Below are 25,785 nucleotides of genomic sequence, written 5' to 3'. Positions count from 1 at the left end.
CCGGCGCCCTATCTGCAGTCTGCCGCCTTTCGAATTTTCTTTTCCCCACCCAACACTCTCTTTCCTTGTCAGCCTACATTACAACTTTCTACTATACTCATACTCGAGTTCCTTAGCTACATAGTCACATTCCTACTAGTGACTGGGGGACAGGTGGTCGGCACCCGCACCTACTGGCTGCGAGATTGCCCGCACGCTCTCCGCTCACCTCGGCTCACTTTTGCATAGGTTGGGGTCACTATTGGTCCAGGGGCCGACTTACCCCTTCGGGGCTTCTGCCCGAAAAACCGACCAAGCTCTCGTTCTCACTACTCACACAACTGCACAAGAGCGCCCACAAAGTACATCAAACTATGCTGTACTTCACAAAGGACCTCGATAAATATAACCCAGCGTATGTGGCACTACCTTTCGTTGCATCCCCTCACAATGTGCCCTCTCAAAGCGCTCGCCATAAACCACTTACCACAGCCGTCACATTCTTCAGTAAGTCCCATCGCATCATAACGACTGATACCTATGCCGGCTGCGAGTGCATGCATATGTCCTTGCTCAACTTTCGAGATTGAGAAATGTGTGTGCGGCGGCGCATCGGTGTCATATTTAATTAGTTGTCGTGCACGACCAAGTAGTATATCTTTTGGTCTTGGGTTTAGAGTTTTCGTACTAGAACGACAGCGATTTCCCGCCACTTCACGGATGAAGGAGGGCGATAGGCTTTGATTTATGATAGATGGCCGCGAGTGCATCGACGAGTGTGAACCAAGATAATTAACGAAGTATGACGCGATCTCAGCATGGCCAGATGGTAGACTGGCACTAATAGCTCGAAATGCGGTAAGTAATAGCACAATATTGGGAATATCTCCTTGAATTAGGGAAGGATGAGATTCATGCCTTCTACGTCGAATGAAAAATTACCTTGTGTTGGGAAGTCACCATACGATGATTCGAGCAGCGCCGTATGTCGTGTTTTGTTAAGGTTGACTGAAAATAATGAAGCAAGTAGTAAGAAACAGCAAAAATGATAAACATACTGGAAAATCTGCAGCAGTGGTCTTGAAAGTGACAAACAACCTGTGTATGGCCAATTGCCGAAGTGACAAATTGTACTGGAGTGGGATGTTCGTGCGCGAAGCCACAAAAACATTCCCAGAAACAGCGCCGGCGCATCAAGTATGCTGCGATTCCACTTGGCATGATGCGGAAGCCTCTGGTGACTGGACTAGAAGACTACGAGTGGGTATCCGTGCAGAGAAACAGAGACAAAATACGTACTATGCAATCTGAACACATTGGCCAGCGTCACGAGAATAAATTATAAGCTCCGTGTTGCTACGTTGAGCAGCGCAAGGCGCTGTAAACAGCGTGTTTCGAGCAAGCATGGTAATGTGGCCTGAGGATAAACTCACAAGTTCCTATGGGAGCCGCAATGCGTTGAGTCTGTTATATACCACGCAACTGTGTTACATTGACAATGTTTGTTAGCTTGTCCATAGTGCATCAACAGAACACGCTCATCACCAGAGCTGTCTCCCTAGTAGGCTATGCTTCCGAGTACACTGGCTGTCCGCATACATATTCCTATTCTCCGCAGAGGGGACTGCTGCGGAAGGTAAGCGGGTCGGCCAAGCAGTCTAAAGTGCGACGCGAGCTGGCGTCGAATGTGTGCCTGTTTGTTGGAATATGCTACCAAGCCCTCATGTTGAGGCGCCAGGCTCGCATTTGCACTGAGTCGGTCGTGCTTCTCGCCCCACTTGCCAATCTTGAAAAAATGCAGTACCCCAGGGCACAACTTTGATAACGAGACATCATTTAACTATAAGTTGCAGTAAGCGTGCGATACCTTTTTCATATAGCGATGAGAACCGTAACCAGAACTTTGACTAAGGACACGGAAAATGGGGGCGAATTCGGCATTAACGTTGAACGTTGAAACGTTTGATCGACCAGTCGGATAACTTACGTGCAACAATTGGTGAAAGTAAAATTGGGGTGTTGTGATTGGCTATATGTAAGATGACCAAGCACAGGAAGATCTTGTGCTCCGATGTGACTGCCCTTCTTCATCCCAACCGTCCATGATGCTGTCTTCGCTAGGTCGTCTGTGTTCAGCACACAATGTCGTCCACTCAATACGCGCATCCGCCATCTATTCCACTCATCGTCGTGCGATGATGTCTGCCTTAAGCTCTCAACCTCAGAGACCACCGGAAGCGCATTCCAGCTCCAATGCCAAGCAGCCTCTCAAAGATTCACCACCTGTTGTCGTACCCACTGCAAATTTGCTATCATCCGAACCAGCTTCTCCGCAGGTAGCTGCTCGCCCACCACCTGTGCCAAAGGCAGAGCGACCGCGGCCAACTATTCGGTCCACCAAGGCGGTATTAAGTATGGTATGTGCTGACGATGGATTCTATCTGCACCAATAAGATTTATCACTCATTGCAGACACCGACTGCGATACAGCGGCTGCGTGGCTTGCTTAATAGCCCGACACCACAATTAATTCGTATAAGTGTGCGAAACAAGGGTTGTGCTGGCCTGTCTTACCACCTTGACTATGTGGAGAAGCCGGAAAAGTTCGACGAGGTGGTACAGCAAGATGGGGTTAAGGTTCTCATAGACAGCAAGGCACTTTTCTCAATAATAGGTAGTGAGATGGACTGGAAAGAGGATGCGCTAAGGTACGTCGTTCACTGTTTTAGGCGATGCTTCACTGCCAAACTTACGTGATTGGTTCCTGTAGCTCCAAATTCGTTTTTAACAATCCTAATATCAAGGATGCATGTGGATGCGGAGAGTCATTCACTGTTGCATAGTATTGCACACGGAGCATATCTATTACTACCAAACATACTCTTCCGTGCTTTAGATCTGTTAGTATTACTGTTATTTACACACCACATTCAGTGTATCCCTATCATACGCACCTCACGTATATTCAATGCATAGATGACAGCATTCATCTGAGCTCCTCACTCACCTTTCATATTGACATCACCCGCGCGCTGTCCTTACAAGTCATTGAAGTTATGACATTACGGGAAAACAGGTATTACAACAGTCTAAGATTACAGTCGGAGTTTCTTTTCCATATCGTTGTGAATGCTTAACGCTGGACCACTTTCCATGCCTATAGGACACCTAGTCAAATCACATCACTTGTGTATCTGGCAAATTACGCACCGAGGAAGAAGTCGGTTGAGTCTAGAGTCTCATCCCGACCCATCAGGATGTCAAGATGTATGTTTGACTGTGGCATGCCAGGCATATGAGGGCTCTGAAAGGAATTCAATTTGCATATATTTAGTATACACGTCCATACTCACAGCGGACACAATCTGGCGTTCCATAAGTAACCTCATAGGTGCACTGGGACCGTACAGATTGGCCAACATGTGTAGCCTCGCGTTGTCCTGCGTCTCTTCCCACTATCGACGCCGTCAGAAAGAGACGCATTGTACAACAGAATTCGAGCACACCTTTGCAATACGATCCTCGAACTCGCCCCCTCTCGTCTCAGTTGCGATGCTACGGACTCCATACCGAGGGTGTCATGGAGGCCTAGACTACCTGCAGTATCACTTATGGATGCAGTTTTGATTTGTGAAGGTGGAATAATGCGGTACGAAGGTTCCTATATGACTAGATTAGTTTGATCTGCCAACCGAACGATATGAACGCGCACCATGGTAGTGGTCTAAAAGCAAGTGTGTATAGTAAGGACGCGTAGCCCGTGTGACAGGGAGGTGGTCACGAGGGTAGCTACATGTCACGTCATTGTGACGCTCCCCACAATGTGACCTTTGATGCACTAGAGCGAGTCGGTGACGATGGTCCAGCTCGAGTGCCTATAAGTAGGCCAGCTTGCGAACGAATAACTTCTAACCATTTTCTGTTGTCAACGCCCACCATATGTGTGTTTCTCCAATTCGCTTGTTGCTACGTTGCTGATACAGGTTATCAGATACAAAGCTCTAGCCTAGCCCAGTCCCGTTCACTAAGTACACAGTTCCTACATTTGTGCTAGGAACGTTATCTATACTCCAAGATGAGCAGTAGACCCGCGAGGTCATCTAGCATCCCCGTTCCACCACGGGGAGGTATTTCACCCGTTCGGAATATCGAGTCAGTTATCTCAATCCCCTTTGCACCTTCCCCACAGTCTCGTCCTCGCCTTGTGAACCCGGGATGGCCGCAACGTAGTCCTACTACAGGTATCAGTAGTATCCGTGGATCCAGCTCTATGGCTGTGGCATCCAGCCCTCCAATGCGTTCGACAGCTCGATCATTCACACAGCCAAGTTCTGCACTCCTTTCAGGCACAGGAGCCACACCAGTGCACGCATACTATGAACCACGCGTAATTAGAGTCGACACCACTTGTCCAACCTCTCCACCTTCTCGTGTTCGTCGGCCCAGTGCAACCGGTGTTAGGGCGCCCAGTGCTCAAAGACCAGCTATGGCACACTCGAGCGCGGGCCCGTTCCCTGCAGACTCAGTACCCTTTCCTCGCCCGGCATACCTTGACCATTCTGCGCTGCGGCATCTTTTACAGACAGACACTCCTTCTCAACTTCCCTCGTCACTGAAACCTGACCTTGCGGCTGTCCGTACTGAGTATGCTGGCGGAAGGAGGAGGCCACAGAGATCTCCCAACTTTGATAGCGATGAAGAAGACACTAGTCCCCCTGGCGAAATGTACTCCCGACAACAGCAAGAGAATAATCCTTTCATGTCGTCCGCCCTCCTGCGCCTCCCAACTAGGTGGAGTGAGGAATATCGAAGTTCTATGTTAAGTGTTTCCGCAGATGGAAGGGATCTCACCTATCAAGGTCAGTCATGCTAAGGCAGTAGAATTACCAAACACGTTACACTCATTGAAATAGGGTCCCCAAGCAACTCCGACAAAGATGCCGCAGCTGCGCGTACGATCTTCCCTATTCCTCCTGCCTGCGGCATATACTACTACGAGGTTGAGGTCACCAGCAAGGCAAACAGCAACAAGGGGTGAGTGCTTTATGTACGGAATTTCTGATGTCTATGTACTCAAACGCAAATTCAGGCATATTAGCGTTGGGTCCGATTAAAATTTGATGATTTGAAATTAATTTCGCTGACACTCCTTTGTAGTCTTGTGAGTCGCGACTTTAAATTGGTTCGCCTACCGGGGTGGGAGAAGAACTCGTGGGGATATCACGGTGATGACGGGTCGTCGTTTGCGGCTGAGAAAACGGGCACACCATATGGTCCCCAGTTCGGAGGTCCGTCTACTTCACGATGCACCTGAGTATCTTGACTCACTTTGGACTAATTAGCCGGAGATGTCATTGGCTGTGGTATCGATTTTAGCCAGAACCGCGCGTTTTACACGAAGAACGGTGCTTTACTTGGTGCGCATTCTTTCCTCCGAGGACTTCTTTTATTCTAAATTCCCACAGGCTCTGTTTTCGATAATATCGGCAAAGATTGTGATATTTATCCAGCAGTCGGGCTTTGCCATCCTGGAGAATCTGTGCGGGCTAACTTCGGCCAGGATCCATTCAAGTTTGACATCGAGGACCACGTGCTTCAACAACGAAACACCACATGGTCGCGCATTCAATCTGCACCTTGGACGTGGCCAGTAGCTGATGGTGACAAAGATCTTACTTCAGCATCGACATCCACCGCAGAAACCCGCGTGAAGTCCCAAATCAATGATCTTGTTCTTTCGTACCTGTCACATCATGGATACGCACGTACGGCACGAGCGTTTGAGGCGCAGTGTTCCGCTCGAGGAGGAATGTCAACATTGAGATTGTCAAGCACGTTCCCTTCGTCTTCCACGAGTCGCGTGTCCGACCATGATCAGATCATGGATATGGACGGCGTGCCCCAAACACCTACAATCGCACCTGCACCTATGGATGATATCGAGATCCGTACCCGTATCGTGCATGCCGTGCTTACCGGTGATATCGACACTGCGCTGTCCGACACACGAACACATTTCCCTCGAGCGCTTGATGCGGATGCAGGACTCGTACTTTTTAAACTACGATGCCGCAAATTTGTGGAGCTTGTATTGGAAGCGGCAGAACTGAAGAAGCGTATGTGCACAGAAGATGCAGAAATGAATGTAGAGGTTGATGGAGAAGACAAAGGGACTTCGGACGGGATGGGGATGGACGTTGACGATGAGGCGGATATCTCCAGTACTGGAGTGACGAATGGTTTCGGCGGCAGCAGCAGTGCAATCCCTATCAAAGGCAAGCGTAAGGCATCGTTCGCCTCTTATTCGCATTCAGGTTTGTCAGGTGTTACTGCTGCCAAGTATGGGACCGCTCTCGAGCGTGCGGTTGAGTATGGACAGGAGTTGCAGTCAGAGTACAAAGACCGTCCGGAGATGCGCGCCATTTTTAAGCGCACGAGCGTAATTGTGGCTTTCGAGGATCCGCTCGGGGCCGGTGGGGATGCAGCGGAGGTAGCGGGGCAGGCAGCAAGAGTGAGTCTTGCAACAGACGTGAACCAGGCGATTTTGCGTGAGTTTGTCCTCGAGTCGACTCGGTTGTATTCTTACTATTTCCTGTAGTGTCGCAAGGGCGCCCAGCTCATCCGGCTTTGGAGAGGATATACCGCCAGAGTGCAGCGTCCCTCACGCAGCTTGCTCTGATTGGCAACGGGGCTGCTGCTTTCGTGGACATGCCTAGGGAGCTCTTGGACGCTTGATCATATTTTGCCAATCATTATTTCGCTTCGCTGAGTAATTCTTCTTGCTATTGTAGGTTACATATTCGAAATCAGGTCATGCATATCTCAGATTGTAAGGTATCATTGAAAATCAAAGTCCTTTTAATTGCGTTCCTTAGTATACCATGAAGACGCATGGTCCAGAATCGTGCCACAGTTCCCCACTAGTCTGACTTCGATTTCAATTTGAAATGACTTTGGTCATTTACACGAGTTCCTGTGATTTCCTATGGTATACAATTCCGTTACAGTGCACTGGTATGAAGGCCAGCTTCTGGTACTCAATCCTTCACATCATATAAGACGCCTTCACAATCTCGAGCATCTTACCCAAAGCGATTAAACCAAAGCTCTGAGCTCCAAACATCCTCGATTCTTCCTGGAGCGTATCTTCCGCAACGCACCACGCTGCCCAAGAACGCTTGAACGTTTCTCCCATACTTCGCTGTTCCGTATCATCAAATTCTTCGCGGAAGGTCCAGTCATCATAATCATCCTCTTCATCATCGTACGTCTCTGTCTCCGTCGTCGCCAAATCTTTGACCAGGAGTTCTGCCCTGACCGCACGGACGAGCTCATGCGTCTGAAAATATTGTTTAGGAACTTGTGACACATGTTAAGCACTAAGCCTACCTGCAAGTTCATCGCAGTGACTGCGTCTCGCCGACGATGATGGTCGGACCAATTTGCCATGATGGTCCCGCTCACCAATTCCGCTTCCGAAACGTGGCTATCTTTATTTTTCAAGATCGTGTGCGACTGCCCGATTACCATCAGCTGGTCACAATACGCTTCGAGTAGATATGTCATCTCCTCGATCAACTCTTGAGTTGGATTGGGTAATCCTGAAAGACCGAGATTACGGAGGCTCACGCGAGAAAGCGCGTCCTCCACACAGGCTCCATCAGATGGAGAGTAGTCCTCGTTCCATTCTTGAGGAATCCACTTCTTCACTGGTACACGACGGTAGAGCTGTCCGAGTAGCTTTTTGCTGTTGTAGTACTGGTCGCTGTTGAGATCTGCGCCTTCTTTGGCAAGAAAATCAGGCCTGGGTTGGTTCCTCGACTTGAACCTCGGAAGTTGAGTAAAATTGACAGGAGTGCCGCTCTTCGGGAAATCGACTGCGTGTGAGGCCAATTTCGCGAGTTCCATACACTCTGCGCAACCTGGATCCTCCAGATCAGAAAACCTGAGATGATGTATGGCGATGAGACCGACAAGGTCCGCCTCGATCTACATTTCATAATTAATTTTGCAGGCATTGAAAGTCCGAATGAGACCCACATAGTCAAATACGAAATCCACGACATCGGAGATGTCACATGGGGCTTCTGTCCTTTTGATGGGTAATGCCTGATACTCTCCGGGTGCACCGTAATGCGTTGGCAGCAATTTCGGCTGCAGGATGCTCAGACACGCTGAATGTATTAAAATTTTGGGCTTACATCACGGATTAGGTTGAAGTCGTCGCCATCAAGATCACCCCCACCTAGACATGATGCAAGCGCTCGCTGACCCCTGTCGACGATATGAGTCAGCTTGCGTTTGTCGCGAGCCATCAAACAGGACTTACTCGCATGAAAACACAATGACATTCTTCAAGTGCGCCAACTCTGGACGGTGTACGGCCCGCACAACCTGCAGATCGCCTGGATGAATCTGCGGGCTGCGGGTTACGGCGACCTCGCCCAGGATTTGCTCATTCAATCCCGTCCTTTCATTAAACACGACTGCGTAAACTTCTCCCTCCTTGAGGCAGTCCCATTCATCGGAAACACCAAGCAACGTATACGAATCCGGCACTTCTATATGTGCGCGATACTTCAGCTCCCGCAAGATCTGCGTTTCGGCGCAATGCAGGGAGCTTTCTATGAGCTCGCTTGTCCATCGTGACTGAGACGACTCGTCCTCCGTATTTCCAACATCCAGCCGTAAAATGGAGGACAAGTTTCTGAAGAGAGATGGTAGATGGAACGATCCTCCCAGTCCGTGTTGCTGGATAACTTTCGAAGCATCGAGGGATGATGATCGGACGGATTGAGCTTTGGCGATCGCGTCGTCCTGCAGGTCAATGATTCGACTGATGTCCACTCCCAAGAACTCCATAAGCACGATGAGCGGGCGATTGAGGAACATCGCTTTTGGTTTCGCTGATGTCGATTGGACGTCAAAAGTGAGGTTCTCCTGTGCATCAAATTTAATCTGCGATGGACGAAGGCGAACGAGGTTGCCTTCGATTGTCGGATCTTGGACGACCATGCCTTTAGCACCACCGAGACGAAATTGGAAAGCGGATGGAACATTGCGTAACTTGGCGGGTCGCCTCTTGCCTTTCTGCAAAGACCTCCATATGTCCTTTGCAAGCCCGACCGATATGGGGCTACACCCATCTGTCATAACGTTGCCAGAGGGCGATTTTATGTCGGGATAGTGATAATCGATTTCTTCGGGAAGAAGTGTAATGGATGGATCGGTGCCAGAAAAGGCTTGAGACCACCTTGCAGCCAAACGAGCGGGTTGGTTGACAAGTTTAGAGAAATCACCCTAACAATTGCGTTCGGTCAAAATCGACCAGGGCCATTAGCGACTCACCAAGTTGCGCCGAATTGCGTCTGCATCCAGTAGTGTCCCGCTGTCATCCGTGAACGGTGTCATAAACCACACCGAATGATCTCGCAGACCGCTCATCGAATATCCCAAGAACTGGAATTGACGTCCAGCGACGCGATAGCCTCTGAGCAGAATTGGGCGATACCGCTCCTTCAGAAGGTCGCTGATGGAAGACTCTAAGTCCCGACGAAGCTTTGATCGATTCTCGTCCTGAAAAGTAACGCGCAGGAAGCACTCGTGATTTTTGTATTTGCGCAAGACACTGTTGGACTGGTCTGGGAGAGGTCCCTCTAAGATGTATCGTGTTGGCGTTAGGATCAGATGGTAGGACTGGTATACTCCGCTCTGTGGTGGGGGAGCTAGAAGACGGAGGGGCCTTTGATGCTCTCTGGTGAACTCGTGGATCACTTGACCAAGAAGAGAAGTTAAATCTTCTCGGCTGGTATGCCACTGTGCCCGGCGTTTGCGGCGTGGTTTACGAGCCGCGTTGTGTCCTTCATGCTCGGATGCAAAGGACTGGAAAATTTCTGGGGCATCGGAGCCATGTTCAGTGTGCAACGAGATAATTGCCTCCTTCAGCGAAAATATTTCCATTGGAGTAAAAACAAAATCTGCAACGGTCTTTTCCACCTGAAACCCAAGCTCGTATGGTATCTCGGAGAGAAACTCGTGCAGTTCCTCGACAGGGCTGCTATTAGAAGTGTGGTCATGGATCCGAACATGGGACTCTGGAGAGTACCGCAGATGAAGGCGATTGCGACATGCGAACATGAATGTTTCCGCATCTGACTGGTTGCTGAATACCAGCATAAGACTATGGCTGCCGGGAGGCATAGGATGATAACACGTCAAGCCCTGTAGGCGTCGAGGGCTTGTATTTCCATTTCCACCGACATCATTATCCACGGAGAACACCGGGGGCGCATCGGCACGAATGAAAAGAATGTGGGTATCATCATCCTGGTTACCCACTAATGCTGCGATTTTCAGTTGTGCATAAGACGCAATAGACGTCGAGGTCCAAAGGAGGTCGTCACTCCCATCATCAGGAGTGACAGTGAAGCGTACTTGCCGACGCTCTAGATCACAGGAGACATTGGCAACGCCAGGAAGGCTAAATTCCGAAGAAAAAGAACCGTCCCTAGTGAAGCGCCCAAATGAGTAGCGAAGGAGCTGGAAAGGCCTTGATTGCTGCAGAAGCCTTTCCTTCTCCTCTCGCAGCTTCACTGGGTCAACCCAAGGAACAGTATTCAACCTCAAAATGCGGGCATTGTTGTTCGGTTGCGTGCTCTTGCTGAGGAGGATTTGGCGGCCTTTGACGACAATCCCTGTGTCACCATAAGCACGCAAGAGAGTGATGCCAGCATCCACTGTGGGAAGAGCAAGGATGCCTCGCTTTCCATTCGGGTGTGTCTTGTAGAATATTTGGGCTTCAAAATTAAGAAGGGGATCGGATGGGAACGGGGGTTTGTGCAGTATCTTAGCGAATTCGAGTGTCAAATCTTCTTGGGTAACTGCAAAGGCGATGTTTCTCAAAAAAACATCCATCTAGCATAGCCCAGGTTAATGCGAGGTGCGATGATCTGGGATCGCTCACTGGCCAGTACTCACCTTGTGCGATTGGTATCAACGGGGATATGATTGAGATAAGATGATTGCTATCAGTTGGCCATCCGCATCGGCAGTGCTAGTATATAAGTGCTGCCTGATCAAAGATATTAATAAATCACAGCATATATGTGCACGTGAAATCCTGTGGAGACCCTTTCCTACCAATGACTCAATATAACGTATGAAACCCGCATACATAACGTATATGTATTAGGGCAGATGTGCCAAGCTATCAGGTAGAAAAGGAAGTGGGCTTAGTCCAGACGCCGCTTTTTCTCCCTAAAACTATCATGGTCCCTTTCCGGCGGCGTTCTCCGTCTGTTATCATGGTCTAAACGACTGCGATAAGGTGACCTTGACCGTGATCTTCGGCGACCAGTTCCAGAATTGCAATAATCACGATTCTTCTCCCGCGATCTATCATCACTGGGGAAGTTCTCCCGGCTTGGCTTTCCCTCCTTTGAGCGGCGACGATCAACTCTATCATCGGGCCGGTCTCGCCACGATGATTGCTCGCCCCATGCGCGCGATCTGCTAGTGGCCGCGTTAGCACCAGAAGCCAAGGAACTGCGGGCTCCTGGAGGCAATTGATTATTTTGAGGACAGTCTGCCCAAAAAAAATTGAGTTTGATAGGAGGACCCGTCAACACGCATGTCCTCACCCTTCTTGAGATGCGGACCGCCACACAAGAAGCAACCACCCCCTTCTGTGGATCGACCCCCTGTTTTTACAGAGCCGGCGCCTCCAAAACCTCCGCTCCCCTGTGTCGTGTCCTGATCCATAAGGTGGGTATACTTAGTTCTACTGCGTTTACCGAAGTTCTTAACTCGCATGACTTCGGGTAACATCGAGACATCCACCGTAGACTCAGTTGCCTCTGTGTAGTCGTGTCGTGTGAGGATTGCTTCATCCTGATTAACGTATAAAATGATGGGAGGACACGGATGAAAGAAGTGTGACATACCTGGTGGAAAGCACCCTTATGCCAGTACTTCTGAAGGAACTTCTGCTGGCCTTTAGGCTTTTCCTCCCGTAGCTTGTTAGCCCGTTCAAGATCTTCCTTCAAACGTTGTTCTTCTGGAAGGGCACGCCTCCGCTCAATCTCTTCTCTTTCCTCTTCACGTCTAAGTTCTTCCTCCTTTTCCTTCTTGATTCGCCCAAGCTCTCGCAGCCGCCAAGCCTCGAATTCCCCAGTGGGATCTACACCGTCCGTGTCATCAACATCAGGTATTACCTCCTCCTTCTCCTCTTCAAGCTATGTGAGTATAACAATCGCGACGGGTGCATAAGAACGCACTTTCCAATAGTTCTCGTCGTATACTTTCTGCGACAAGGTCATGACTCTGCTTCTTCCGTTCTTCAGCAGTTTCTTGTTTCCGCTTCTCTACTTCTTCAGCTTCTAGAGCTATGGCATCACGCTCAACAATGGTCTCCCGACCTCGTCTATAGGAATGTGAATAAGTGACTCAACAAAGTGTATTTGAAACGCACTTCGGAACAAAAACAGGTCGGAATAATGGCTTTGAAACTTCTTCCTCAGATTCGCTAGACTGGAGATAATTCAAAAAAATGGTATATGCCCTAAGCAAACATACCTCGCTCTCGTCCTCTTCATCCTCTTCTTCATCCGGTGCTTCCTCCGACTCCTCTTCCGACACGAGATCTATAGCAGCATTAAGCACGAAAATGAGTCAGACCAATACTATGGCACGCACCTTCCTCCAGTTTGGTCCGTCCGGACTCTTCTCGTCCCGCAACAATGACCTTGCCTTCCTTCGAGATATTGACATCCTTTAGAGTGAGATTCATAGCCTTCACAACTCTACCCTGTCCTATCTTTACTGGAAGCGTCGTTTCCTCGTCCTCATCCTCCTCGATAATGTCTTGCTCCCCACCAATGAGCACATCTCCTTCTTCCTGAACCTCCTCATCGTCTTCATCTGAATCGGATGGAATTTCAGCAGCTCCTTTCGGCGCTTTACCCTTCCAATATCTGCCTGCCGCACGCGTTGGCTTTGATGTGTGTTTGCGAACTTGGGTCGCAAGTATAGTTGACATGATGACGGAGAGTTATTATGGACGCGTAAATAGGAACAAATAATCCTCATTTATCTCTGTCGAAGACTGGTGACCAGCCCGTCTAATGAGGCAAACCGTCGATAGACGGACTGGTAAATCTGGGTTTGAATTTGGATAGTGCGCGCTTTGGAGTCGTCACATGACGGAAAACCCTGTTCGGGACTTAGACATTGCTTAGATAAGTCCGCTAAGTTATTCGATCATACAATGTTAGCGAATTCGACGAACATCACGTGCCCAGCGTTACATTCGAGTGACAGTTTGAAAAATTCAAAATCAATCCAACAGGGCCACGAAGCATAAAAGTAACTTATGCAAAATATGGGGAAAGCCAATGTGCACTTTATCCATAGAGTAAATCAGTACTATGTGGTGATCGTGAAAAGATTTTGAATTTTGAGAGCTTTCTGTAGGGTTGATTATATGTGAAAAACAAACTCAAAGTCCAACAGAAATTCAGCACTGGGTGCTGCCATCTGCTGTCGCACAAGCCAAAGATCCAAGTCACGAACCCATGGGGAGGCAGAAACATTGTCATGAAGTGCAGATCAACAATGCTGCAGCTGCATGTCAGTCAAAGAGGGCAAGACAAGATGGAGACAAGGCTGGAGACTTGCAGAAAGAAAGTGTGAGTGTTCTGTTCTGTTCTTCATGGCAAAACATTGACCATCTGCTTGGGAATAGAGAATATCTATCAATACTGTTGTTACAAATGAAAATGAGCAGCCTTACCTGTCTTCTATGTTACCTGTGGAAGCTGAGGTCATTTCTGAGCTGCAGCACTGGTTTGAGGATCATGTTGGACCAACCTTTGATAACAATGAGCTGTCTGCTCTATTTCTTGGCTCTAATCATCACCCTGAGGCTGCTGATCCTAGCAGCCTGTGATATATAGTTTCATGCAAGGAAGTCTTTGATGAAGAAGATCTCATTGCCATACATGGGATATGATGGCAACAGAACTTGACAGATCCACCTCAGTCTGAGTCTGAACTATTACCAGCCTATCCCAGTGAAGGTTCAATAACTCTGCTGGCTTGCAGAGCTAAAGAAAGAAAGAAGGCTCTCACTCTGGGGTGAGAGAAAAGGCTCTAACTTTCTAGATGTTGGTCGAAGTGTGCCAAGTGATGTGTTTGACCCTCAAGGGAAGCAAAGAAAGCAAATATCCATGAAGTGATGCCAGGTCAACTCTGGTGAAGCGCATGCATGGGAATGTGGAGCATGTAGGAGCACAAAGTATGGGAATAGAGTGTGGGCTGTGTGCAAACATGTAAAGACTGAAAGATGGCATGATGTCATGAACTGAGGCTGCTGAATGGAGACTGATGCTGATGGACTGATGCTGAGGGCTAGGGCAATGACTAATGCATGCTGGCTGAAGATAGATTCTCACTCTAGAGACTAACTGACCTGATGGTGGTTGCTTTATGAAAACTTTTCTAGGCAACAGGTAAGCTGTGCCTAGGCACACTCCCAGGGCTCGGATGTGAATAGGGAGCGCTGTAAGTATGTAAATGATGTAATGTAAGGGTCCATGATGAAATAAAATATCATACAATCCCAGAAATGGTCTGATAATGAAAATAAATGAAAAGGGATGCACCAGAGGACTGGTTGGATGATGGATGAAGGCTCCAGGATGCTGCACAACATAGTGCAACCAAGCGCGGGAAGAGTGTGCTAAGCACATGTGTGGGAATGCATTGCATAATGTGGGAAAGTCATAGCTAGTGAGTTGCACACTGTACCAATTGTCATAAGTTGAAATATGGGTGATATATGCCTGGAGGAATCTTGTTCTCTATACCAGGCCAGAGGCTATCAGTACTACTCATGGTCCAGGTGCTACATCCAATAATGACTTGGAGACCAATTCTAATAGTGTCAAAAGTGATCAGAGTAGTGATGATGGTAATTGGAGTAGTGATGATGGTGATTGGAGTAGTGATGGCAGTGATCAGGGTAGTCATGGTGATGATGGTGATAAGGTGGGTGCACAAGACCACCATTGGGAAATGTGCTGCCCCCCAACCATCAAGGCTGCAAAAAAAGCATTAGTGGACCTCTGAAACCTGCTCAAACCCAAGAGGAAGGATATGACAGGCTATCTAGACCCTAAACTCACCCTTTCCTTGAGAATACCTTCAGTCAATGAAGGACTTCCTTGTCCTATTTACTGACCTCAATAACACTTTAAACTGGGGCAAGGCAGCCCTGCAAACTGCATGTCAACTTGAAAGAGGTGAATATCTTGCATGCTGCCTCTGTCATTGGACAAAGGCATATATCCAAGATTGTAAAAATTTACCTCTACATCAGCAAAACCATGCAATCTTGTGCATTGAAGATGAGGAACTAGCAGCTGAAATCAAGTTGCACCCGTAGTGTTTGGGAAAATATATCTGTGCACTGGATGTTGTACACTATCTTGATGATCCCATTGTGTGGAATCACCATGGTTTCAAAAAATCAGTCTCCATAAGGACTGCTCAGCAATGGCTTCAGAAATTGGGTTATTGGTGGAAAAAGAGAAGAGGGGGCAGTATTTTGATGGTCATGAATATGACAATGTCATCCATTATTGCCAAAATGTATTTCTGCCTGCATGGGGAAGCATTGAGTTATGTCTACAAACATGGAAACAAGATGACCTTACCTGTGAAGACTCCCCCCCTTCCAGAATCTACTACCCACCATATTATTGTTTGGTTTCATGATGAATCAACATTCTATGCAAATGATTGCCACAAAGTTCAATGGGAGCATGTCAAAGAAGATGCTCTACCCCAGCCAAAAGGAGAAGATGCTTCACTGATGGTTGCACACTTTGTCTCAGCAGATTATGGCTTCCTTCAGTCTCCAGATAGAAAAGAAAGTGCACAGGTTCTTTTCAAGGCAAGAAAATTGCACAATGGATATTATTCCAGCAATGAAATTCTAAAGCATGCTGCCCATGTAATGGATATTCTCAAAAAATACTATCAAAATGAAGACCATGTCTTGGTCTTTGATAATGCCACAATGCATGTGAAATGTGCTGATGATGCACTATCTGCTTGACATATGCCAAAAAAACTATTGAAAACATGGGACATAGATGTGGCCATAACTGATGACAATGGAAAGCCAGTTATGTGCCCTGATAGCAAACCAGCAAATAAGAAGATTCCAATGGCTCCTGGATGTCTTTGTAATGGTACTCCACAGCCACTGTATTTCCCTGAAGGCCACCCACAAGCTGGGTGGTTCAAAGGGATGGAACAAATCTTGCAAGAATGAGGATATGACACAAAGGGTCTTCTTGTGGAGTGCAAAGGATTCAAATGCAAGACAGGCCAAAAGGATTGCTGTTGTCACCAAATCCTTTTCAATGAGCCTGATTTTGTCAATGTCAAGTCCCTTTTGGAAACTACATGTCATGCACAAGGCTTCTTGGTGATCTTTTTGCCAAAATTTCACTGTGAACTAAATTTCATTGAAATGTACTGGGGATTTGCAAAGAGGGTTTATCAGCTCAATCTCCCCTCTTCAAAAGAGGCAGATCTTGAGTGAAATATAGTGGCTGTGCTGGCTTCAATACCACTGTCAACCATGCATTGGTGAGTGGTTTTTTGTGCCTGGATTCTTCATTTGTCTTATTTGTCCTTTCCTTGAACAGATTTGCTATGTGATCCTGGAGATTTATTGATGCTTATAAGGATGGCCTTAACAGAGCTCAAGCAGCATGGGCTGTGAAGAAGTATTGAGGGCATTGGATCCTTCCTGAAGGCTTAATGGCCTCTAATTCAAGGTGATATGTTATACATGATCTATATACAGTACATATCATTGTTAAGAACCATGTTGCTCAAAGGAAAGAGAGACTGACTCAGAGGGGCTTGGCCTCAGCTCGTATGCTGTGCCCCTTACCTGAGTATGGGCCCTTCATTTCAGATGAGGTCTGATGATGGTCCAATAAAGTCCAGAGGACTTCTGCAGGCTGGCTACTCTGGTGGAGAGTGCTAGAGAACTTCCGGAGAAGCATGGGAAATGTCTGGAGGAGTGCAGGAGAGTTCTGGAGGAATGCAGGAAGTGCTCAGGAGAGTTCCCACTGCAAGGTAATACTTCTACAGGAAACAGGATGGAAGGATGGGAGGACAGGAGGACAGGAGGACAGGAGGGCAGGATGATGGAGGACAGAAGGACAGGATGTCCGGAGGTACAAAGGACAGGATGATGGAGGACAGAAGGACAGGATGTCCGGAGGTACAAAGGACAGGATGTCCAGAGGTATGAAGGACAGGATGTCCAGAGGTACAAAGGACAGGATGTCCAGAGGTATGAAGGACAGGATGTCCAGAGGTACAAAGGACAGGATGTCCAGAGGTATGAAGGACAGGATGTCCAGAGGTACAAAGGACAGGATGTCCAGAGGTATGAAGGACAGGATGTCCAGAGGTACAAAGGACAGGATGTCCAAAGGTACAGAGGGCAGGATGTCCAAAGGTACAGAGGGCAGGATGTCCAAAGGACAGGAGGATAGGACATCCGAGGGTTAGGAGGATGGAATGTCTGAAGGACAGGACATCTGGAGGTCTGGAAGGAATAGGGGCTACATTGGATGAAGTCCAATGTAGAAGCAAACAGAGGTAGACTACCCTAAGGTAGAGTTGGAGGGACAGGGATTGGACCTAAGTCTGGAAAGAGGGTAAGTGCCAGAAAGGCAGAGCTCCAGCCTAGGGAATCAATCCCTAGGCCTGATGGATAGGACAGACTTAGTTGGACCAAAGTCTGAGAGAAGATTGGGCAGGTAGAGCAAAGTCTAAGATGATATTCAAACTAAGGAACTACAGGAGTATCTACAGGGGTTATATACTGGACAATATCTGAGGTGATCAGTAAGCAAAGGAGCAAGGCTATGTATGAGCATGTGGAAACACATTAGTAAGTAAGACAGAACATAACTAAATGAACTCAGAGATGAAGATTCATACAAGGATCAATCAGCAAGATGGAACAGGAGGTAACCGAAAGCCAGAAGGCAGAGAATGCCTAAATGGGGATAGGCACAGGATATTGGACAGAGGGTGGGAATAAGTCTGGAGTTAATATCTGGAGGTCCAGAGATCTGGGGATCTGGAAGACAAGGTGAAGTCCGGATGTCTTGCTGGATGGAGTGTGCATAGGGTGGATGGGACAGGGGGGTATGGATCAGGCTAGCAGTGGAGATCTGATGGTCCAGAGCTCAGGGGTAAATCTGGAGTGTAGTCAATCCTGCTGAGGTGTGGAGCACACAGTGGAAGGGGATCTGGGAATGAGTTGGATATGAAGTGGGGTCCAGACGTAGGCTCGGAAGGCATGGGAATATGATGGAACATGGGTCTGGATTGTGGGATATGACAATCATACTAACATACCATCATCTTGTCTACTTACCACACTGCTCTCCTAATTGTGACCCTGCACAGTGTTTGCTACTCTGGCATCATCTCATACAGTGGCTCAAAAAACTGTCCACATGTTTTTGCATTTTTTACTATTTACAATATTATGTGAGAATACATAAAGACCTCAGTGACATGCTGATACCATATTGTAGTGCTGCTTCAGGGCTTTAGATTGAGCACCACATTGTGAGAATCAGAGGAGATATGGTGGAGATACAAGGCTTACAAAATCATGACTCATGCAGACAGTTTTTTGAGCACATATTAAAACTATATAAATCATCATTTATGACACCATAACAATCATGCCACCATTAAATAAATTATAAAGTGGTGTCATTATGTCATTTTAAAACCATATCTAACTATACAAATTAAAAATTTCCATATGTCATGGTTATATTCACCATGAAAGCCACTCCCCTGCTCAAAGGGATAATATCCTCTCTCTTTCCTATTCTGGCCTCTCTGCTTGTCAAATTTCCTCTAGAACTGGAGTATCCAAGTCCACTGTGGCCAAGTTCATCAAAGAAAGTCACATGGACAAGGAAAACTTCTGTGAAGGGCGTCCATCCAAGCTCACCTCTACTGATAGGAGGGCTATTATTCAACATATCATTACAGGAAAAGCTGATAATGCTGTCCAGGCCACCTATTACATCAATTCCACCATCACATTCCCTGTCTCTTCACACACTGTGAGAAAAATTCTCAAGACAGCTCATCTCAGGTCAGTAACAAGGAAGAAAAGGCTCTCCTCTCTATCACACATATGCAGAGAGGACTAGCACCCTTCTTTTTTCACATATATATCTTGCCATCTGACCCAATCCTATTTATTGTGGTCTTATATGATCATATAACATGCTTCCAGTCCATATAATCCAGTTCTGATGGGCTAAGGCAAAGGTTAGTCATATCTGTTTATGTGTGATAGAGAGGAGAGCCTTTTCTTCCTTGTTACTGACCTGAGATGAGCTGTCTTGAGAATTTTTCTCACAGTGTGTGAAGAGACAGGGAATGTGATGGTGGAATTGATGTAATAGGTGGCCTGGACAGCATTATCAGCTTTTCCTGTAATGATATGTTGAATAATAGCCCTCCTATCAGTAGAGGTGAGCTTGGATGGACGCCCTTCACAGAAGTTTTCCTTGTCCATGTGACTTTCTTTGATGAACTTGGCCACAGTGGACTTGGATACTCCAGTTCTAGAGGAAATTTGACAAGCAGAGAGGCCAGAATAGGAAAGAGAGAGGATATTATCCCTTTGAGCAGGGGAGTGGCTTTCATGGTGAATATAACCATGACATATGGAAATTTTTAATTTGTATAGTTAGATATGGTTTTAAAATGACATAATGACACCACTTTATAATTTATTTAATGGTGGCATGATTGTTATGGTGTCATAAATGATGATTTATATAGTTTTAATATGTGCTCAAAAAACTGTCTGCATGAGTCATGATTTTGTAAGCCTTGTATCTCCACCATATCTCCTCTGATTCTCACAATGTGGTGCTCAATCTAAAGCCCTGAAGCAGCACTACAATATGGTATCAGCATGTCACTGAGGTCTTTATGTATTCTCACATAATATTGTAAATAGTAAAAAATGCAAAAACATGTGGACAGTTTTTTGAGCCACTGTATGTATGAAGCATGTGGATAGTCTATTGGTAAGTAGAAATGGATCACAAATCATGAAACGGAAATGAAACATAGGTAACGGATCAGGGAGCAGGACAGATATACAGATAACCAAAATACTGGAGTTAGGGGTTACCAAAAGGAGACGAGCGCTGGTTGTGGATTTGGATGAGTTGTGGACTGGACCAGATGAGTGGACAGATTGAATGACGAGATGTTGGAGGGAGATAAGATGTAGATAGGATCGGAGATAAGATGTGGATCTGAGATCCGGATATGCGGATATGACAGATCAATGTGATGTGACACATGAGTCTATGGGGTTGGGGTGGGTTGGACAACATGATAGGGGGTCCAGAAATGCAGAGGATTGAAAACCACAGAGGGTCAGAGATGCAGAGGGTTGGAAATACAGGGGAGTGTCAGAAAACATAGGGAGTTGGACATGCAGAGGGTTGGACATGTGGAGGAGACATGGAGGGTCAGATACCACAGGGGATTGGAAATGCAGAGTATTGGAAACGTGGAGGGACAGAAAACACAGGGGGTCAGAAATGTGGAGTATCAGAAACATGAAGGGATGGACAACACAGGGGGTCAGAAATGCGGATCATCAGAAACATGGAGGGATGGAAAACACAGGGGGTCAGAAATGCAGAGTATTGGAAACACAAACGGATGGAAATCACAGGAGGTCAGAAACATAGGGGTTTGGAAATCTGGAGGTCAGAAAACACAGGGAAGAAGGATTTGCAGAGGGGATGTCTTTCTGGAGTTGTTCACTATCCCTAAGTACAGCTGCTGGAGCAACTGAGTAGCTAGTATAGAGGCTCATAAGGACGGAGTGAGCTGTTTGATGGTCCAGGGATTGGATGGATTGAAGACATCTGCAAATGCATGATTTTCTGATGGAACTCCAGAAATGTTCTAGGAAGTTCCGAGGTGAGTGGAGTGGTCCAGGAATCAACATTGGTCAGATAGGAGTAAGATGCTGAACTGGACTGGATCCTTCTAGCTTGCAAGTCCTGCAACAGGTGACTGCATTAACTAGGGATATTGGAGTGGTTGTATCAGCAAAGGTGACTCAGGGGAGTTTCAGAGTGGGATTTCCACTGGAAATGGTGGATGTGGATGGATTGGTGTGTATCTCGGATGAGAGTGTCTGGAAATCCAACCAAGTGCAATAGAACATTAGGGGTGTAGTGCAGGAATTGTTGGGAAACTATGAATGGCAAGGTGGACGATGGATGGATGAGTCCAGACATATTCCAGTGATGTGCGATGCAATGCACATGTTTTCCCACAGTCTTCCGGAGTGGATCCGGTGGACAATGTTCTATGGGACAGAGCAGGTGATTCCAGGTGGAAATGGGGTGAGGTGAATACTCAAGTGGAGTCCCTATCCCCCCTTTTTGGGAGAAGTCCCAAAAACAACTGAAGGAGGAAATTAGGCACAGGGTTCCAGCAGGAGTGTCAGAATGTCAATGGACCAGATGATGGAGTGAAATGATGGATGGATTTTCGGAGAAACTGGATGTGCATCATGGAAATGGACAGAGTGGATGGGGAAGTTATGATGCAAAGCAGGCCTTTGGTACAAAAATTTCTGGAGGTATCACCAGTGCTTTTCTGGACATGGAGTGAGTCCAAGAGAAGACACTTATTGTATGGTGAGAGAATTTGGGACAGGAGCAGAAATGACTATGAAGGCAGGAAAGAGCTGATGCGAAGCATATCCATTAAGATCCAGAAGGGTCCAGAGACAAAGGATGGGTCATAGGTAGGAGTGAGAGCTTCTGTCAAGGAAACAATCAGGAATCCGGAGTTTTGGGTTCCAGAGTGGATGTTGGAAATGGACTACAGAGGAACAGGACGGAGGACGGAGGACGGAGGACGGAGGACGGAGGACGGAGGACGGAGGACGGAGGACGGAGGACGGAGGACGGAGGACGGAGGACGGAGGACGGAGGACGGAGGACGGAGGACGGAGGACGGAGGACGGAGGACGGAGGACGGAGGACGGAGGACGGAGGACGGAGGACGGAGGACGGAGGACGGAGGACGGAGGACGGAGGACGGAGGACGGAGGACGGAGGACGGAGGACGGAGGACGGAGGACGGAGGACGGAGGACGGAGGACGGAGGACGGAGGACGGAGGACGGAGGACGGAGGACGGAGGACGGAGGACGGAGGACGGAGGACGGAGGACGGAGGACGGAGGACGGAGGACGGAGGACGGAGGACGGAGGACGGAGGACGGAGGACGGAGGACGGAGGACGGACGGAGGACAGACAGAGGACAGACAGAGGACAGACAGAGGACAGACGGAGGACAGACGGAGGACAGACGGAGGACAGACGGAGGACAGATGGAGGACGGACGGAGGATGGATGGAAAATGTTGCAGAGTGGAAAAGTGACAGAGGATGAGGATGGATGTGTGGGGCAGAGGTTCAGAGCAGAGGTCTGAAACAGAGAGGTGTAACACAGAGGTTCGGAGGAATGAAGTGGATAGTGTGAACAGATCATCAGTGGACTGGAATGGATGGATGAGCTGCAATGTGAAGTGGGAGCTTTGGTGCTGAAATTTCCAAAGGTCTGGATGCATCACCAGTGAGTATCCTGGACTTGGAGGGAATCCTGGAAAACATATTGGTGATGAAATACTGGATAGGACATGGAGCAGAAGTGGTATCAGCAGCGATGAAGAGTAAGCACAAAGCATATCCATGCTGATCTAGAAACATCTGGAGATGATAAGGAGTTGTTCAGAGGTATCAATGAGAGCATCCATCAAGGAAGCTTCTGGAGATCCAGAGTTACGAGCTTCAGAGGTATAGGGTTGAACAGAAGTCAGGATTTGCTACTGCACAGTGGAAAGGATGAAGGATGGAAAATGAAGGATGACAGATGGATGGAAAATGTTGTGCAGTTGTGGAGGGAAGGTATGGAGTGGAGGCCTTCATGAAGAAGCCACCAGAAATCCAGAGTGTTGAGGTCCGGAGATATAGGGGTATGACTGTCCTGGAAATGGTCAGAAGATTGGTACTTCAGAGGGGCAGGAAGGAGGCCTGGCAAGGACCAACAAGATTCTGGAGACTCGGATGAGCAGAGGGTTTTCCAAGTCCTACTGCTGGAGAGTGTGAGAGACACTTTCCAGAGGTTTTTGCTTTCTGGAGCCTGAAGGTTTAGTGGTGGAAAGGCAAAAAACATCGGATGAGGAGAATGAAGCCAGAAGTCAGTCAGGAACTTGCATGGGACGTAGCAGTTAAGCAGAGTCCCTATCCCCCCTTTACATGAGATGAATTCGAAGATTCAGGACAATACATGCAGAGTGCTCTGGACCGCAGGAAAGGGTTCTGGAGCGGAAGTAGACACAGAGTGGAAATAGGGGTGCAGATCAGAAATGCATATGGAGTGGACATGGAGGTGGAGGATTGGAAATGGAGGTGGTGTAAATGGGGCAGGAGTAGGGGCTGGGACCCAATGGAACTATTGCCAGAGGAAAACAAAACCCGAACACTTGGCAGAAAACCATCATGAAAGATGGAGTTCTCTACAAGGAGGGTAAATGAAGACCACTACAAAGTAACTGGGTGATGGACTGGACATAAACTGGAGGAAAGGACGTGGCTAGCGCAGAGACAGGGGTTCCACAGGAAAGCAGATGAGAGACGTCAGGAGTCAAAGGCATTTCTGATAGTAGCACCTGGAGAAGGTTTTGCTTAATACCCTATTGATCAACAGATCATGGTGGGTAAGCAAGTGTATCCTAAGTGGGACAAGGAGAATCCAAAGGAGTTGAATGGCAAAGCATTCTGGAGGTGACTGAGCCAGTCCAAGGCCACACATAGGCAGATCCATCTAGGATGAGCCATAGTGAGATGGAAAAATGAGGTTTTGGATTTGGAGGAAGTCAGAGGATGTCGGAGGTGATAGAATTGAGTCAGGGAGTTGCAGGATGTCAAATCCTGTGACCTATTTGTTCTGCTGTGAGGGTGGCATTCCTGTTTGGCTTCAGGAGCAGATGTCATGATGACGGAGTGGAGTGGAAATGAATTCCAGAAAAAATGCAGACTTTCTGGAGGGTGCCCAGAAATGCGAATGCAGAGGAGTTGGAAGAGGAATCCATAGTTTCCGAGAGATAGGGGTCAGACTGGAATGAAGTATGATGCAACAGATCAGTATACTCAGTAAGGTGTGGGTTCAAATATACTGTTAAGATCATGCTCAAGGGTCATGGATGCAAGTAGTAGAAGTAAGTATACTCAGTAAGGTGTGAGTTTGAATATACTGTTAAGAACCATGTTGCTCAAAGGAGAGAGAGACTGACTCAGAGGGGCTTGGCCTCAGCTCATATGCTGTGCCCCTTACCCAAGTATGTGCCCTTCATTTCATATGAAGTCTGATGATGGTCCGATGAAGTCCAGAGGACTTCTGGAGGCTGGCTACTCTGGTGGAGTGCTAGAGGACTTCCGGAGGAGCGTGGGAAACGTCCGGAGAAGCGCGGGAGAGTTCTGGAGGAACGCAGGAAGTGTTCAGGAGAGTTCCCACTGCAAGGTAATACTTCTACAGGAAACAGGATGGAAGGATAGGAGGACAGGAGGACAGGAGGACAGGAGGACAGGATGATGGAGGACAGAAGGACAGGATGTCCGAAGGTATGGAGGGCAGAATGTCCAAAGGTACGGAGGGCAGAATGTCCAAAGGTACGGAGGGCAGAATGTCCAAAGGTACGGAGGGCAGAATGTCCAAAGGTACGGAGGGCAGAATGTCCAAAGGTACGGAGGGCAGAATGTCCAAAGGTACGGAGGGCAGAATGTCCAAAGGTACGGAGGGCAGAATGTCCAAAGGTACGGAGGGCAGAATGTCCAAAGGTACGGAGGGCAGAATGTCCAAAGGTACGGAGGGCAGAATGTCCAAAGGTACGGAGGGCAGAATGTCCAAAGGTACGGAGGGCAGAATGTCCAAAGGTACGGAGGGCAGAATGTCCAAAGGTACGGAGGGCAGAATGTCCAAAGGTACGGAGGGCAGAATGTCCAAAGGTACGGAGGGCAGAATGTCCAAAGGTACGGAGGGCAGAATGTCCAAAGGTACGGAGGGCAGAATGTCCAAAGGACAGGATGCCTGGAGGTACAAGGGACAGGAGGTCCGGAGGTCCGGAAGGAATAGGGGCTACATCGGACAGAGTCCAATGTAGAAACAAACAGAGGTAGACTACCCTAAGGTAGAGTTGGAGAGACAGGGATTGGACCTAAGTCTGGAAAGAGGGTAAGTGCCAGAAAGGCGAAGCTCCGGCCTAGGGAATCAATCCCTAGGCCTGATGGGTAGGACAGACTTAGGTGGACCAAAGTCCAAGAGAAGATTGGGCAAGTCTAAGTTGATATTCAAACTAAGGAACTACAGGAGTATCTACAGGGGTTATATACTGAACAATATCTGAGGGGATCAGTAAGCAAAGGAGCAAGGCTATGTATGAGCATGTGGAAACACATTAGTAAGTAAGATGGAACATAAGTAAATGAACTTGGAGATGAAGACTCATACAAGGATCAATAAGCAAGATGGAACAGGAGGTAACCAAAAGCCAGAAGGCAGAGAATGCCTAAATGGGGATAGGCGCAGGATATCGGACAGAGAGTGGGAATAGGTCCGGAGATCTGGGGATCCAA

At 47.8% G+C, this 25,785-nt stretch overlaps 7 protein-coding genes across 7 annotated transcripts; 3 read left to right on the top strand and 4 right to left on the bottom strand.

Annotated features, from left to right (window-relative positions):
- Positions 1 to 264: 264 nt before the first annotated feature.
- BJ212DRAFT_280532 (uncharacterized protein) lies at positions 265 to 1,251 on the bottom strand. Its single transcript, XM_041342814.1, has 3 exons — positions 1,038 to 1,251; positions 922 to 987; positions 265 to 868 (listed from the first exon to the last, which is right to left on the bottom strand). Exons 1-3 carry the CDS (start codon positions 1,198 to 1,200, stop codon positions 405 to 407), a joined length of 693 nt encoding a protein of 230 aa, XP_041198788.1. The 5' UTR covers positions 1,201 to 1,251; the 3' UTR covers positions 265 to 404.
- An 808-nt stretch (positions 1,252 to 2,059) lies between these two features.
- On the top strand, positions 2,060 to 3,016 carry BJ212DRAFT_1314605 (uncharacterized protein). The gene is made up of 2 exons (XM_041334127.1): positions 2,060 to 2,687; positions 2,750 to 3,016. Exons 1-2 carry the CDS (start codon positions 2,410 to 2,412, stop codon positions 2,820 to 2,822), a joined length of 351 nt encoding a protein of 116 aa, XP_041198787.1. The 5' UTR covers positions 2,060 to 2,409; the 3' UTR covers positions 2,823 to 3,016.
- Positions 3,017 to 3,800, bottom strand: BJ212DRAFT_1314603 (proteasome maturation factor UMP1-domain-containing protein). Its single transcript, XM_041334126.1, has 6 exons — positions 3,692 to 3,800; positions 3,550 to 3,640; positions 3,486 to 3,514; positions 3,333 to 3,434; positions 3,190 to 3,283; positions 3,017 to 3,136 (listed from the first exon to the last, which is right to left on the bottom strand). Exons 1-6 carry the CDS (start codon positions 3,692 to 3,694, stop codon positions 3,075 to 3,077), a joined length of 381 nt encoding a protein of 126 aa, XP_041198786.1. The 5' UTR covers positions 3,695 to 3,800; the 3' UTR covers positions 3,017 to 3,074.
- A 473-nt stretch (positions 3,801 to 4,273) lies between these two features.
- BJ212DRAFT_1258574 (uncharacterized protein) lies at positions 4,274 to 6,714 on the top strand (the record flags this gene model as incomplete). The annotated part of the gene is made up of 6 exons (XM_041329946.1): positions 4,274 to 4,838; positions 4,893 to 5,013; positions 5,137 to 5,267; positions 5,322 to 5,396; positions 5,445 to 6,527; positions 6,578 to 6,714. The coding sequence occupies 6 exons, from the start codon at positions 4,274 to 4,276 to the stop codon at positions 6,712 to 6,714; spliced, it is 2,112 nt and encodes a 703-aa protein (XP_041198785.1).
- Positions 6,715 to 7,024: 310 nt separating this feature from the next.
- On the bottom strand, positions 7,025 to 10,893 carry BJ212DRAFT_1443642 (RdRP-domain-containing protein; the record flags this gene model as incomplete). Its single annotated transcript, XM_041337862.1, has 6 exons — positions 7,025 to 7,318; positions 7,369 to 7,968; positions 8,020 to 8,133; positions 8,181 to 8,253; positions 8,309 to 9,279; positions 9,328 to 10,893. 6 exons carry the CDS (start codon positions 10,891 to 10,893, stop codon positions 7,025 to 7,027), a joined length of 3,618 nt encoding a protein of 1,205 aa, XP_041198784.1.
- Positions 10,894 to 11,210: 317 nt separating this feature from the next.
- On the bottom strand, positions 11,211 to 13,015 carry BJ212DRAFT_1443641 (splicing factor, Prp19-binding domain-containing protein; the record flags this gene model as incomplete). Its single annotated transcript, XM_041337861.1, has 6 exons — positions 11,211 to 11,563; positions 11,619 to 11,868; positions 11,922 to 12,205; positions 12,255 to 12,400; positions 12,449 to 12,620; positions 12,673 to 13,015. The coding sequence occupies 6 exons, from the start codon at positions 13,013 to 13,015 to the stop codon at positions 11,211 to 11,213; spliced, it is 1,548 nt and encodes a 515-aa protein (XP_041198783.1).
- An 8,606-nt stretch (positions 13,016 to 21,621) lies between these two features.
- Positions 21,622 to 23,656, top strand: BJ212DRAFT_1294948 (uncharacterized protein; the record flags this gene model as incomplete). Its single annotated transcript, XM_041332272.1, has 6 exons — positions 21,622 to 21,752; positions 21,928 to 22,529; positions 22,728 to 22,823; positions 22,855 to 23,058; positions 23,155 to 23,255; positions 23,447 to 23,656. 6 exons carry the CDS (start codon positions 21,622 to 21,624, stop codon positions 23,654 to 23,656), a joined length of 1,344 nt encoding a protein of 447 aa, XP_041198782.1.
- Positions 23,657 to 25,785: the final 2,129 nt, after the last annotated feature.

The sequence above is a fragment of the Suillus subaureus genome (assembly GCF_016647635.1).
Source record: "Suillus subaureus strain MN1 chromosome Unknown BJ212scaffold_2, whole genome shotgun sequence".
In the NCBI taxonomy this organism is placed as follows: Eukaryota; Fungi; Basidiomycota; class Agaricomycetes; order Boletales; family Suillaceae; genus Suillus; species Suillus subaureus.
The sequence above is the reverse complement of the archived record's forward strand: the minus strand, read 5'-3'. Positions and strand labels throughout refer to the sequence as shown.

What these genes read in the sequence shown, in the direction of transcription:
- BJ212DRAFT_280532 (XM_041342814.1), bottom strand. Translation starts at nt 1,200, where the DNA reads ATGCCAAGTGGAATCGCAGCATACTTGATGCGCCGGCGCTGTTTCTGG. An exon ending in CCACTGCTGCAGATTTTCCA is followed by an intron (nt 988 to 1,037) that starts GTATGTTTATCA and finishes CATTATTTTCAG; the next exon opens with TCAACCTTAACAAAACACGA. An exon ending in TGGTGACTTCCCAACACAAG is followed by an intron (nt 869 to 921) that starts GTAATTTTTCAT and finishes CCCTAATTCAAG; the next exon opens with GAGATATTCCCAATATTGTG.
- BJ212DRAFT_1314605 (XM_041334127.1), top strand. Translation starts at nt 2,410, where the DNA reads ATGGATTCTATCTGCACCAATAAGATTTATCACTCATTGCAGACACCG. An exon ending in TGGAAAGAGGATGCGCTAAG is followed by an intron (nt 2,688 to 2,749) that starts GTACGTCGTTCA and finishes TGGTTCCTGTAG; the next exon opens with CTCCAAATTCGTTTTTAACA.
- BJ212DRAFT_1314603 (XM_041334126.1), bottom strand. An exon ending in AGGCCTCCATGACACCCTCG is followed by an intron (nt 3,515 to 3,549) that starts GTATGGAGTCCG and finishes CTGAGACGAGAG; the next exon opens with GGGGCGAGTTCGAGGATCGT. An exon ending in CTCAACCGACTTCTTCCTCG is followed by an intron (nt 3,137 to 3,189) that starts GTGCGTAATTTG and finishes GGTGTCCTATAG; the next exon opens with GCATGGAAAGTGGTCCAGCG.